Source organism: Chiloscyllium plagiosum, chromosome 46 (assembly GCF_004010195.1).
Source record: "Chiloscyllium plagiosum isolate BGI_BamShark_2017 chromosome 46, ASM401019v2, whole genome shotgun sequence".
NCBI lineage: Eukaryota > Metazoa > Chordata > Chondrichthyes > Orectolobiformes > Hemiscylliidae > Chiloscyllium > Chiloscyllium plagiosum.
Window position 1 is genome coordinate 9,810,931 of NC_057755.1, and position 14,832 is coordinate 9,825,762.

Below are 14,832 nucleotides of genomic sequence, written 5' to 3' on the forward strand. Positions count from 1 at the left end.
TCCCCCACCCTCCTCTAGCTTATCTCTCCACGCTTCAGGCTCTCTGCCTTTATTCCTGATGAAGGGCTTTTGCCCGAAACGTCGATTGTGCTGAAGCTCCTCGGATGCTGCCTGAACTGCTGTGCTCTTCCAGCACCATTGATCCAGAATCTGGTTTCCAGCATCTGCAGTCATTGTTTTTAACTTATAGATAGGGACATGACCACTGTGCTTTCAGGAAATCTGTTTTACTTTCCTTTAACTTGAAGGTATTTAGTATCCTGTTAACTGAATTAGATGCAACCAGAAGGGGAGCAGGTGTTGTTGGATAGCTCTTTCAAGAAGCTAGCACATGCCCAATGGACTGAGTGGTCCCTTTTGCAGTATGTTTCCAGGAAAGCTCCCAAACTAAGGAGCTGGGGCTGAACCACTGAAGAAGATGACTGTGTCTTTAAATGCAATAGTGAGCGGCAGGACTTGGAATAAACAATAGACAGTTTGTTAAAGGAAACCAAAAAACAGTGTCAGGAAGCAGCAATCTCCATCCAGTCGACTGACAATAGGAGCACTGTTCCTTTAAAGGAGAACCAAAGGTTCTGACTCCAGATAGTAATGGGATCTTGCATGGTATAACAAAAGTGCTAGTGTTCCTTAAATAACCATTGTACAAAGGAGGTCAAAGGGAGCACTTGTTTGTCTGGTCTGGGAGCTTAATATTTTGGCTGATGGAGAGAAAACGGATCGGTAAGTTTAGGGCTGTGTACTTGAGCTTGGCAAAATCCACTGCCTTTATCCTACCTGGCAACACAACCCAGCCACCCTGTGGTCACTTAACTACATTGGTTCTGAGTCCAGCCGCACCTTTACTTTAAAAGTTCTTATCTTTGTTTTCAAATATGTCCCTGGATTCTTTTTAAATTGTTTTACGGAATGTGGGTGTCAATGTCTGGGCCAGCATTTATTGACCATCCCCAATTGCCCTTAAGGTGGTGGTGAGCTGCACTCTGACTAGTGCAGTCCACTTGCCTCTCACATGCTGAGCCCCATGGTTCTAACCTCATGTTTGTCCCTGATTTTGATAATCCATCATCCTTGATTGAACATTGAACTGCTCGGGTCCTAAACTCATGCGAATATATTCCGTAATAACCCACCCTCCTACAGGAACAGAAAATAGAAGCTGGAGTAGGCCATTTGTCCCTTCAGACCTATTCTGCCATTCAATGCTGATCATTAATTCCATGCACCATTTCCGCTTTCTTCCCATAGCCTGAATCACTTTGGAGATATGTTTTAGCTGCTGCTCAAAAACATTTACTGTAGTGCTGATGTCAGGCTAACCAGTCTATAATTCCCTGTTTACTTTCTTCATAAATTGTGGGGCTGCATTCGAAACCCTCCAATCCTCAGGAACTGTATCAGTCTGTGCAATCTTGAAAGGTAATTATCATTGTATCCACTGTTTGTACGGCCACCTCCTTAAGTAGTTTTTCTCCTCATCCTCAAACAGGCCAATCTTTAATTTTTGATAGTGAACATTCCTGTGATGTTGCAGTCGAATAAAGGTGATGTCTAAATGCAATTTGTGGTTGAATCCGGAGCCCGCCATTTGGCCAAGTTATGTTATTGTGATCCATGCACAAAACCAGGGATTGGTCCTGTTTGCAGAGCCAAATGTTGAGGACCCAGAGCATGTGGTGAAGGGTCTCTTTGGACAGAGAAGCGCACTAAAATAAAGCGTTGATAAGGGTAGGGTGACTGAAGTGACGTCTGTGTCATTTAAAAAGTGCCACTTCTCCAATTTGTTGGCAAATTATAAGCTCACATAATTCGAGGAGCTGGGAATCCATGGATTCAAATGGACAAAAAATGAATGGTTGAAACTAAAAAACTGAAATTGTGTAGGAAACTCAGCAGATCTGGCAGCTCTGTGGTAAAGCAGAGTTACACATTTGGGTCCATCGACCGATCTGATGAAGTGCCCAACATCCACAGTTCTTTGTTTTGTTTTAGTGGTGGCTGGTTGCTTTTCAGACGGAAGTGAAGTGGTATCTCCCAGCAGTTTCTCAGAGGTTTGGCAGACCTTTGGTTAACCTGCACTTGAGGAACCATGCATGCTTGTTGATTAAATTCTCTGGATAATCAAGAGGTACGCATAACCGCAATAAACCTTCAAAATGCCAACATCCCTCAAAAAAAAATGTTGTGTGAAAACACCAACATAACACATAAAATACATGTAAAAACACACAGTAAGTTTTATAAATGTAATGCAGGGATACACACATCACTGTCGTAATTTACTTACAACACAAATACTTGGGCATCGTGGTAGATTGTGGTATTTGAGGTGTATAACTTTTGCCTGTTTATCAAGTTGGCAGTTTATCAAGAATGCTGGTTGTTAAGGTGCCAGTTAAAACAAAGTTTGCTGTACACCAACAACCTGGTTGTGGGTGTGCAAGACAGAATATGAGTTTGCAAATATCTTAAAGCTTCCGAATGCATCAAATGGGTGGGAGGGATGTCCAGGAGAGAGCAAAGATGGAGCAGTCTGATTAAATTTTAATTTTGAGAACCATGAAGTGATACTCTGTGCCTGGCAAAATGGCAAGCAGCCATACAAGTTGAAAGATTTGTTAAGGTGCCAGTTAAAACAAAGTTTGCTGTACACCAACAACCTGGTTGTGGGTGTGCAAGACAGAATATGAGTTTGCAAATATCTTAAAGCTTCCGAATGCATCAAACGGGTGGGAGGGATGTCCAGGAGAGAGCAAAGATGGAGCAGTCTGATGAAATTTTAATTTTGAGAACCATGAAGTGATACTCTGCCTGGCAAAATGGCAAGCAGCCATACAAGTTGAAAGATAGGACTCTAAGATGGCTCCGGGAGCAGTGATTTCTCTGCATGTGTATTGAAGGGCAGCAAGCCAAGTATGGTGGGGGGTCATCCAGTAGGATCGTCCATACCTCACAGCAAACCAAGGATGACACTAAACCCTTGCAAGTCATCGGTTCTGCCTCAAAGCGTGCAGAGGGCTTCACTTCAGTAGTGCGAGCGGTGAGATGTTGCAGCTCTGAGAGGTGACAATGCACTGGTTGATCCCAGTGAAGCAGAGAGAGTTTTCACAACATAGATGCTGAGAGGCGTGTTCCTTGGGCTGCAGTGAGAAATATGGGAAACAGGATGTGCCTGATAGGGCAAAGATGAGTCGAGTGGAGCTGGGAAAAGCACAGCAAGTGAAGCAGCATTAGAGGAGAAGGTTCTGACCTGAAACATCAATTCGCCTTCTCCTCTGATGCTGCTTGACCTGTTGTGCTTTTTCCAGCTCCACTGTTAATCCGCTCTGACTCTCCAGCATCTGCAGTTCTCATTGTCTCAAAGATTAATAGGAACTGCATCACTTAAAAGTTGGTGAATCATTGGAATTCTTCACCACAGAAAACTTTTAGTGCTCACTTCTCTGGCATTTATCGAGGTTTTTAAACATATATTTCCCATCAGCTTCTTGAGAGATGTTATAAAACACCTCTGGAGCAGGAGGGACTTGAGCATTAGTCTCCTGATGCAGAGGTGGTGGAAAGAGCTTCCCAGTTTATAGATTTTTAAACTTAAGATGGTAAAGGGATGAGGTGGATCCAAATTTGCAGTCCAGTGGTAATCTTATTAGAAGGCAGCATTTTTTTTAGGACTTGTAGAGTTAGTTTCTACTACTGCCACTTGTGCTCCCAACTTTTAAAATTCCCTGAGAGAATACAGAAATTTGTGAAATCTCTTCAACGTGCTCAAAATGATGGAGCATGTATTTTGAAAAAAAGCAGATAGAAAGTGACTTGTTCCATCAGTGATTGAAGCTCAGTAACAGAATTATAGGAGGAGAGTTGTCTTTGTCACTTAAGTTGTTGTGATTTGAAATGGGCTTTGTGGATAAACAGTGGCAGTAAATTCAATATCAAGTCTCAAGTGCAGTTAGATATATCCAAGAGAGAATAAATGCAGAGCTGTGGGATGGAAAAAGCAAGACAGACAGATTGTGGAGGTGTCGAATGATGACGGGTGGTAAAACAATAAACAGAATCCCTTTATCTTCTCGTTGTGTGTCTTAACACTTATTGCTTTGAAGCTTTTCTTTTGTCTGAATTCATTTTTGCTGCTATGGCTCAATATCGAAATGTTTTTAGCAAAACTTTGCGTTGTTAAGCGCCTTGAGGCGTTTTTTAAAAAATGTCAAAGGGCGCTATGTAAATGTAAGTTATTTATTGTCACAGAAAATGCTGGAAATAGTCAGCAGGTCTGGCAGCTTCAATGGAGAGAGAAACCAAGTTAACGTTTCAGGTTAGTAACCTTTCATCAGAACTTGTTAGGCTATTGACTGGAAACGTGAACTCTGTTTCTCTTTCTTTCTCCCTTTGTCTCTTTGTCCATCTCTCTATCTCTTTTGTCCATCTCTCTATCTTCTCCTCTGTAATCCTGCCACAGATGCCCTGCCTGATCTGATTATTTCCAGCATTTTGTTGTTGTTCATTTCGGGTTTCCAACATCCTGCCATGTTTCTTTTTCTCCTTTTGTTGTGAATGATGCCCGATGGTTGCCCCACCAGCTGTCACTCCTTTGTTCTTTGTTCTTGTTACAGAGATCTGCAGCGATTTGGTACTGCTCACAGAGGTAAGCGGATTTCATGTTCCATTCATTACCCCTTACCCGCCAGCTCCTGCAATCACGGGATGTTGGTGTCAGTTTATACATTGTTTGCAGAGCTCCCAGGCTGCAACCCCTTGTCATCTTAATGTCGTGTTAGAGGAGCAGGTCCAATTGGGCATTTAATTTGGCTTGTCGTGCTGAACCTGGCAGAGCTACATAAAGCCCCCAAACTGCTGTAGAGAGAGGGATGTGTTGGAAGGTGCTCCAGTAAGTTGCACCGATCTGTAAGATTTGTGTGGAATTGTTCCATCATTTGAGCTCCGAGACCGCGTCGGCCAGCACTGCCAGTGTGAGTGCGCGCAATGTGATTTGGAATGTGCAAGAAGATAAGGCAACTTAACCTAAACAGTAAAAAGTAAAAGACAGTGGTGGGGGAGAGAGGGACAGAGAACTCCGAGGGCTCTCATATACTAATCATTAAAGGTAAAAGGCAGGCTGAGCAGAGACATGGTAGTGCCATGGCAAAGCTGCTGAATTGGACAGTCCACAGGCCCCAGGGTCACCGCTGTGGCAGCTCGTGGTAAGAAAGCCCTTATCATTTAAAAAAAAAATTTTGGGTAGCTAACGCTGAGACATCTTTCCTTCCCTGATCTTGCCTGCATGAGACTCCAGACCCATGGTTGACTGTTGCCTGGCCTCTGAAATGACCTGGCGGGTCATTGCGTTCCCGATGGTGGCTCGCCTTCGTCTTCTCGAGCATTTAAGAACTAGCAGCGTCGCCAATTGGAACCCAATTCCCATCAAAGGACGTAGAGTTGAAGAAGCTGTGCGGGTAAGATGAGCAGAGTCTTGGACGTGGAGCGCAAGGAGAAGGAAGCTGCCCTAAGCCAATATAAGTCATTGGATAGCTCTCACATCATCCTTCTTGACCTGGGACTTGAGAGACGCAACATCAAAACCCTGGCAAAAGAATTCGAAGAACGGAACCAGAATTGGGGTGAAGGGGTGTGTTTCAATTATTGGGAGAGACTGGAGAAGCTGAGTTCTTCGCCTTGGATTCTGGACATTGTCAATGTTGGGGGGCTCTCAATGAGTCAATAGGGAGAAGCTATTTCCACCATCAGGAGAGGGGATGCAGATGGAAGGCCATTGACGAGAATAATAAGTGACAGGGAGATGGCTATTTAAGTTAACAATCCAACTAGTGAGTTGAATTGCGCACTTTAAAGGCTACATGAAGCAGACTGGAGTCCCTTTTCTAGAGGGACTTGGATGAATATTCAAGAGAAAAATACACGGCCAGAATAGAGGGGCAGCATTCGGGGCTTAATTGATATGTCTTTCGTGGCATCAGCCCAAGCACTGAGCAGCCGATACACCTGAAAGCCAGTGCTGCTCTTAAACCATTTTCACCTCTCAGCTCTCAATTTCTTCTGCATGTTCAACTCCAATTCCTTAGGGCCTAAATGCAGTTGACCTTTGGGAACATAGTGATGGGTTGATGAGATTTGCAGATGTGGAGGTGACTGACAGGCATAGTGGAGAGTGAGTTTCTGCGGGGAGGGTAGTGTCAGGCAATTTCCATAAGACCTGTGTGGCCCAGCCTCTTGCTGCCAGTGTTTTTGGTTGGGAGTGGGGGGGGGGGGGTTGTGGTGGAGGATGTCAGTGGTGGGGAATATTTTGTCCTTTATGGCTGCTATCAGTTGGCTCTGGTGTTGAGGCCCTGAGAGCTCGTCTTCCAACCCCCATCCATCGCTCGTTCACCTCATCCTGCTGTTGACATTGTCACCGCCGGCTGGCACACCCACTCTGCTAGAGAGTGCCATCCTGCGGGCACTGGTTGGTGTTGTGTTCAGTCTTGTGTTTTGCAGTCGTTGGTCATTGTGCTCGTTCAAGGACAGCTTGAATCTGGCTCAAGTGTGCGTGGGCTCTCGAGCTCAGGATGTTGGTTGGGTGGGGGTGCGGGGTGGGGACGGGAGGCTCAGGGCTCCTCACCGTGGACCCAGATCAGGAATCTGGTGTCTGCACCCGACCTGCGCACACTTCAATACAGCTTCAGTTGTCCTTTAGAGGTGATGGATGGTAGTGCTGGAGAATGGAACCCGGTTCAGTCTCAATTTTGCTTTGTATAAATACCTGAGCATTTTATTCACCTTGCTTTATTTAAAGTTTCGCTGGGACGTTTGGAAATGGGAGGGTGATTCTTTGTGCCCAGCCCTTTTTTTTTGTTTAAATTGGTGCTTGGTATTTTGTAACACAGCACTGCCCCCCCATTCTCTATCATGTGTCGTAATTCCTTTTACCAGCCTTCTGCTAGTTCCCCACGTCTTCCATCTCTGTCCCCACACAGGAAACATAAGCAATATTGCTTCTGTGTCCATTCTCTGCACTCTCAAGCCTGAGCCAGGTTCCAGAATCAAGGAGCGTGGCAGTTCTGTGACATGAGTCTGGCAGAGCTCCCCGATTCACTTTCGTTCCTCGGGAGGGACAGAGGGAGTGGGTCTCTGGGTATCTGCTCGCTACCAACGCGAGATGCCATGTGTGACTTGGTGCAATACCATCAATCCTGGAGCTTGAGGGCAATCCCGGAGTCTTCCCACCACTGGAAAGGGTCAGTGGGCTGAATACTGGACTCGTGTGCCCTGGGTCAGCCTGGCGTTCCTTCTACCCTTAATTGTAGTCCATAGCTGGGCAGAGCTGGGAAAATTGAGTAACCAACTTGAAGCAAGTTTCCCAGAGCTGGGAAAATCTGCTCATCACTGCCAGGTGAATCAGTTCGGGCGCTGGAGCTCTCATGGTAAAGCATTGTTTCCAGGAACTGAAGTGTGTGTAGCTGGAGCAACAGTCACAGGGGAAGAGTCCTGGGTCAGGAAACCCACCTGACGTGGGGTACACAGCAGAATAGCGTGGAAACAAAGTGGGGCAGGAGGGAGAATGTGTGGAGTATTCGGGGTGGGATAGCAACAACAGGGGCCCACAGCGAGTGTGGGTATAATGTGCACAGCAGGAGCCCTTGGGTCAGGTCAGTTTTCCGGGTGGTGAACGGGTGCTTGGCTGCCAAAGGATCCAGCCATTGGGTAGGGAAGGTGTGTGTGTGTGTGTTGCTGGAGCGGCAATTGCTGCAGGACCACTGAGAGGTCCCGTAATGTCGAAAGCACCTCATTTCCAGTCTTGTCATAAATCCCCACTGAGAGCTCCGGGAATGTCGTGAAGCCCCACTAAGGGCTCCCGCCATGTCGTAAAGGGCAACTCAGAGCTGCCGTAATGTCTGGGGCTCCTGTTCTGTCGTGAGGCCCCACCCCAGGGGGCTCCGGTCCTGTTGTTAGGCCTGACAGGAGCGTTATAATCAGGCAAAATGAAAACTGACAGACCCACCCAGATCGGGGCCCAAGCAGTAAGTCCAGTTAAAGCATGTGGTCTTAAGATGTGTCCCAAATAAAGTTAGTGAGATTTGCTGAGAGAATCCCTGAGATTTGCGTATGAACAGAAAGAGCACGTCAAATGGTTTGAGGACTGGGTGTATTCTTTACACGGCAGGACGGGGGAGGGAGGGACGTTGGTAGGTCCCTTTGTTGGGTTTTGCCTGGGTTCTCGTGGAGCCCGTTGGTCGAGGCTCTGGACGTTGAGTTTCATCTGTGACCGGAGAGAGCAGCCTTACCAGGATTGATGGTGTAATGCAGGATGCTGCCCACTTCAGGAAGCAGGCATTGCCTGGTGGTGGTGGTGTGGTTGGGAGGGAGGGGGTAGAGAGAGAGGGACGGTATGTGTGGGGTTGTGCTCTGCCCCCACCACCCCACCCTCCAAGAGTGCCGGCACGGTGACCTCGAGTTCTTGTTCTCCTCCGCAGAAAACGGCGAGGGCCCCGCGTGCCGGCTGGACCTGCATACCTGTGGCGAGGCCCTGGGGGAGCTGGTGGGCTGGGCGCACAGCCACTGCCGGGGCTGTCCCCACCCACCCGGCCTGAGGTACCTGCCGGCCGGCGGCACCACCCCTGCCGTGGCCGTCTGGGCCTGCCAGGCTGGCCATACCTACCGCTGGCGAGCGGCGGGACACCACTTGAGAAGGAGAGGGCAGCAACGACGGCACCGGCGGCGAAACGCCGAGGCTGGAGGATCCCCCACGTTGGCCGCGACCACCACCACACCCGATAACCAGGAGGAGGAGGAGGGAGGCAGTGGGCCAAACCCGGAACTGGAGTCAGCGCATGGCTCGGACTCTGAGGAGGCAGGAGGAGAGAGCAGCGAGGGCCACCCGTCCCACTCCGTCGCCTCCCTGCGGATTGTGGAGTGCGAGCTGGAGGAGCAGGGGCCGGGCGGCAGGGGAGCCCGGCCTGGCTGGAAGGTGATCCCGTGTAAGGACGAGTGCTCGGACGAAGAGCTGCCCGATGATGGACTTGATCCAAGTATGTTTCCCGCTCAGTTGTCCCCATCGCCATCACTCCCGCCTCCCCCCATCCCAAACCCACTGACCCCAGCGCAGACCGAATCACAATTTATTCGAGAGTTTGGAATCCCTTTCCCACCACCGCCTTGCTTTTTTTTTTCAAACGGCTGGTACTCTGGCCCTGTTTAGCTCCCGTTTTAGTTCTTTTGAGGAGTCCAGTTTTAAAATTGTCAACAACAAAGCTTTTGTCTTACACAAGATCAAAGGTTAGTTTACTGCATAGCTACCGAATGCAGTTGCTAAGGGAAAAGTGATAATTTATTAACTCAAAGTACACTTACCAAGCCTCAGAGTAAGTACAGATCAGAGCTACATTTAAAGACAGACGTTCGATCTGTTATGGTTGCGGGCCTGACTTACTTGAAGATTTCTCCCGCCAGAGAGACGATTTTTTAAAATTTCAAGCTGCAATGGCTTTTGCAATGCAATGATTTGAGGTTTCTCCCACATCTGGTCTGAGCAGGACAGGTTCTGGGAAGGGGGTCCCTGTATTTTGCTTTTACAGCACTGCAGGGTTGTTCTCCATGAAGCCTGGTTCAGCACAACAATCCATAATCAGTTTGCTTCACCCTGGAAAATGGCCCCTTTACCTGCCTTCTGTCAGTTAGCCAGAATTTCTGAATAGTGATCACTGGACCCGAAAAGTTAACTCTGCTTTCCCTCCACAGATGCTTCCAGATCTGCTGAGTTTTTCCAACTGTTTTTGTTTTGGGTGTCCTTACAGCCTGCCTTCCTCCTCTTCAGAAACTTTGAGTTGTCTCATTTCCATGTCCAATAATTAATTAAATTTTAACTATTTTTCTTTGTGAATGATGCTGAGGGGGACACATTACTCGGGCAGCTATTTTGGCTGTTGTGAATGAGCAAGATTAGTCACATGAATTTTGGGAATCTCCTAATACGATGTTAATTCAGTTTCAAAGTCGGGTTCGCCACCTCCTTTAAATAAAATACATAGCAGAATTGTTCAGTCCTGATAACCTTACCTATTGAATGTTAGTGAGCAGTGATAGTCATCGAACTCTCACACTTTCACCACTCCCAGTAAAAGGAATAAGGCAAGAAAGTGGAGTTTGAGGATTGTCACGTCAGCCATGATCTCACTGAATGGCAGAGCAGACTCAATGGGCTGAATGGTCTACTTCTGGTCTAAATTTGGAAGGATGGAGATAGCTTGATTGCATAAGAAGAAAAACGGCAGCTTAAATTCAATACATGGAATTGCAAAGCCATTCATTTTGCAAGAAACAAGATGCAATATAAAGGTTCTAATGGGGGATGCAGCTTATATATGCATAAACCGTTGAAAGTGTTCTGACAATTGCTACTGACTGCAGTCCAAAAGCAAGGAATTTATGCTCAACTGATATAAAACAACAGTTTCATTTTGTTTGCAGTACTGCATCCAGTTCTTGGCTGGGCTTTAGGGAGGGTGCCGAAGGGATTCACAAGAACTATTTCAGACGTGAAGAACTTCAGTCACACATATTGATTGGAGGAGTTAGGACTGTTCTTCTTCAAGAATAAATAGTTAAGAGGTTTGACAGAGGCCTTCGAAATCATTAGTGGTCTGGACAGAGTAGAAAGGGAGAAACTATTCCAGTTAGTAGAAGAATGGAAGATCAGGGGGCACTGACTTTATGGTCATTGGCAAATGATGCCGTGGACGTGTGCAAACTTTGTCATGCAGCAAATGGTTTTGAACCTGTTAGGGATGAGTTGAATTGAGGAATTCAGAAGGAATTGGATTTACTCTCGAAAGGAGGAAGCTGGGTAAATGGTGCTTGTTCAGTTGCCCCCCCAGAGATCCCCTGAAGTAGCTATTTGGTCTCCTGTGCTGTACAGGACATCAGTTAGGCCACTTGGAGTACTGTGTACACTTCTGGTCTCCCTCTTATCGGAAGGATGTTGTGAAACTTGGGTTAAAAATCACACAACACCAGGTTATAGTCCAACAGGTTTATTTGGAAGCACTAGCTTTCGAGATGCTGCCCCTTCGAAGGAGAGTGCTTCCAAATAAACCTGTTGGACAATAACCTGGTGTTGGGTGACTTGTAAACATTGTCCACCCCAGTTCAACGCCAGCACGTCCAAAAGTTGTGACATTTGAAAGGGTTCAATAAAGATTTGCAAGGATGTTGCCAGGATTGGAGGTTTTGAGCAATAAGGAGAGGCTGAATTGGCTGGGGCGATTTTCCCTGGAGTATCGTAGGGGTGACCTTGTGTAGATTTATAAAGCCATGAGGGGCATGGATAAGGTAAATAGACAAGATCTTTTCCCTGGGGTGAGGGAGTCCAGATCTGGAGGGCATAGGTTAGGGTGAGAAGGGAAAATGTAAAAGGGACATAGGAGGGAACTTTTTCCACACAGAGGGTGGTACAGTATGGAATGAGCTTTCAGAGGAAGTGGTGGAGGCTGGTACAATTACAACACTTAAAAGGCATCTGGATGGGTATATGAGTACCAAGGGTTTAGAGGGTATGGGCCAAATGCTGACGAATGGGACTAGGTTAATTTAAGGGAAGGTTCAGTAGTTAGCACTGCTGCCTCACAGCACCAAGGTCCCAGGTTCGATTCCAGCCTCGGGCGACTGTCTGTGTGGCGTTTGCACATTCTCCCCGTGTCTGCGTGTGTTTCCTCCGGGTGCTCCCACAGTCCAAAGGTGTGCAGGTGAATTGGCCATGGTAAATTGCCCGTAGTGTTAGGTGCATTAGTCAGACGGAAATGGTCTGTGTGGCCTGGTTGGGCCGAAGGGCCTGTTTCCGCATTGTAGAGAATCTAAAGATATCTGGTCAGCATGAACTGGCAGGGAATAGATGGATATGGACCATGTGCAGGCAGCTGAGATTAGTTTGGAATGCCATCATGGTTGTCACAGACCTGATGGGCCAGGAGGTCTGTTCCTGTGCTGTACTGTTCTATGTTCAGTGGTTATTGTGGTTCTAAAAAAAAAGTGTTAGTGGGGAGGATATTATCATGGAATGTAGCCTGGCTAGCACAAAAGGGAACGATATAATGTGTGTCACAGGGATGTGTTCTTGGATCTCAAGCACTCACAATTTGTATCAATGATTTAGAATGAGGGGCAGAAGGTGTTTGTCCAATGCTGATGAGACATAGATTGGAAAGTAAGTTGTGGAGAGTGCATAAGTCTCTAAAATGTTTTACATGTGTTAGATGAGTGGGCAAGGATGTGGCAAATGGAGTGTAATGTGGGAAAATGTGACAGTCCAATTGGCAAAAAGAATAAAAAAACATATTAAATGGTGAGAGATCAGAGCCCTAAGATGCAAAGGAATCTGGATGTTCTCATATACAAATTACAAAAGAGTAGTGTGCAGGTACAGTAAGTAATTAGGAAAACCAGGAGAATTGAATGCAGAAGTGGGAATGATATTCCTTGTGAAACAGGGCACTGCTGAGACCACAACCTGAATACTATGTGCAGCTTCAGTCCCTTTAATTAAGGAATAATGTAAACGTGAATGTACAGTTCAGAGCGGGTTTACCAAACCAATACCTGGAATTGTCTTATTAGGGAAAAATTGGAAGTGACTTGATGGAAGTATCCAAAACTTGCAGCCTTGGGTGAGTATCTGTGTGGAGTTTACATGTTCTCCCTGTCTATGTGGGTTTCCTCCATGTACTCTGGCTTCCTCCCACAGTCCAAAAATGTGCAGGTGAAGTGAACTGGCCATGCTAAATTGCCCATCGTGTCTAGGGGTGCATAGGCTAGGTGGATTAACCATGGGAATGGAGAGTTAAAGGGAAAGGGTAGGGGAGTGGAGTGGGTCTGGGTCTGGGTGGGATGAGATGCTATTCGGAGGGTCAGTGTGGTCTCAATGGGCCGAATGACCTGCCTCTGCAGTTGTGGGATTCTATGCTATAATTCTACAAAATCATGAGTTCTTGACAATGTAGATGGATGCTTCCTCTTCTGGGAAGATCTGGAGGGAGGAGTCACTATTTAAAAATCAGATATTGCCTTGTTTCTGTTTAAATGGGCAATGTTTTTGAAGGTCTTGAGTCTTTGGAGCTGCTTTCCTGAAGAGGTGGCGAATATATTGAAGGCAGTGGTAGACGTACTTCAATTAGCAACAGGATGGCGGGTTGCAAGGGAGAGGCGAGAATGCAGATTTTAAGTTACAGTCAAGAGGGTGAATGGCTGCACCGTCTGTTTCTGAATGTTTGTTCATATCTTGCCTCGCTCCCACTACAGGGTCCTTGGGGCCTTTTTGGAATTCGGAACTTTTCAAATTTCGGAATACGTGACATCTTCACAGTGAAATTAAAAAACTATTAGCTAACAGCAGATGCACGTGTGAGTAGTACGAGTGCTGAGACGCAGTTGATCCCTGTCAGTGTTGGGCCACACTGCCACGTCACAGATGAGTGATGTGCTTCAAGTGGGTGTGGAGTTGGGTCACCTGTTCACACACCAAAATGACACTCTCACTCCACGAAAAAGATTTTGGAATTTCGGATAAAGGATTGTGCACCTCTATCACCACCTGAACTGGTGCAGAGGTCCAATAACAAAACACGAGAGACAATGGAAATCTTTCTCTTAAAAGAAACTCGGTCTGCCACTTGAAATGTCTGCCAGCATTTGGTGATATGGCCAGAGGATGGTACAATTTCTGTTGGTTTGTCTTCTGTGACGCATGATGAACTGGTGAACTGCAGTTCAGCATGCAGGGCACACTGGACTGCTTCCATGTTCACTGAGGACCTTTAGAAGCTGGTAACAGCAGTACCGGGGCAGATATTGCAGCATTGTCAGCAGTTCAGTGCAAGTGCCTGCACTTCACAGCTGATGTAATATTTATCAAAATTTATAGCTCAGTAAACAGCCACTCAGTCAAGTCTCGCTGCAAAGCGATCCAACCCTGAAGAACTAACCATTTACTTTGCTCTATCTCACCTTTTGCCTTGACTTTATCTGCACTCTGGTTCTCTGTGGTTCCCTGTGGACTCTCTGGCATGCTCTTGCTCATTCACAATGTCAAATACTCCATTCTATTTCCCCCTCCCACTCCCTGGCTAGCAATCTTTCCTCCCCTTGTGATACCTTCCGTTTCTGACTGTTGTGCTCTCCTGCGCTACCCACACTGCTGCATAATTTACCCATCGATCTACCTTCTCTCTCCCCTTCTGTTTGGACGGATGAGTTGTCAGCGCACACACCTCCTGAATATGTGGTTTCGTGGTCACATCCCAACTCCAGACCTTGAGCATAGAAATGAATTTTGACACTTAAGAAATGTACTGCATTTGAGTCAGTCAGCTGAGGCATGGTCTGCCAGTTGGGCTGGATATAAGATAACTTGCCACTAATTCAAAGAAAAGCAGCATTATCCCCAGTATCTGAGGCAATATATCTCCCTGGATTATGATTCGAAAAAAGAGTATCAGACCATTAACGCGTTGCTATTTGTGGAAACTTGTTGAGCATGTTTCCGACATTACAGATCATCATTAGTTGTGAAAGGCATTGCGAGGCCCAGTCAAGTTATTTTTTGATCTGTCGTTCTCTTCCTGCTCTCTTCCCCTTCCCCCACTCCACTATCACGTTCTCACTCATCATCGTGCTCTCAGTGAAGCAGATTCTGCTGTCTTCCTCCTGCTGCTCATCATTCGATCTCCCTCCATGCCCCCGTTTGACTGCTCTCTTTCCACTGTCTTCACAGTCTTCGTTCTTCGTGCCCCCCTCTCTGGCTTGCCCCCTCGCGCGTGCCCCCCCCTCTCTGCTCGCCCCTTCGCGCGT

The 14,832-nt window shown here is 46.8% G+C and overlaps 1 protein-coding gene across 3 annotated transcripts in view; it reads left to right on the plus strand.

Annotated features, from left to right (window-relative positions):
- The window catches only part of LOC122544083 (E3 ubiquitin-protein ligase ZFP91-like), a 71,293-nt gene that overhangs the window by 19,566 nt on the left and 36,895 nt on the right, over positions 1–14,832 (plus strand). For 2 of the 3 annotated variants that reach the window (XM_043683094.1, XM_043683093.1), the window contains exons 3-4: positions 4,614–4,645; positions 8,469–9,023. In XM_043683094.1, coding sequence (XP_043539029.1) covers positions 4,614–4,645; positions 8,469–9,023 — 587 coding nt within the window. The remainder of the gene's footprint in view (positions 1–4,613; positions 4,646–8,468; positions 9,024–14,832) is intronic. The other variant, XM_043683095.1, reaches the window with a different exon arrangement.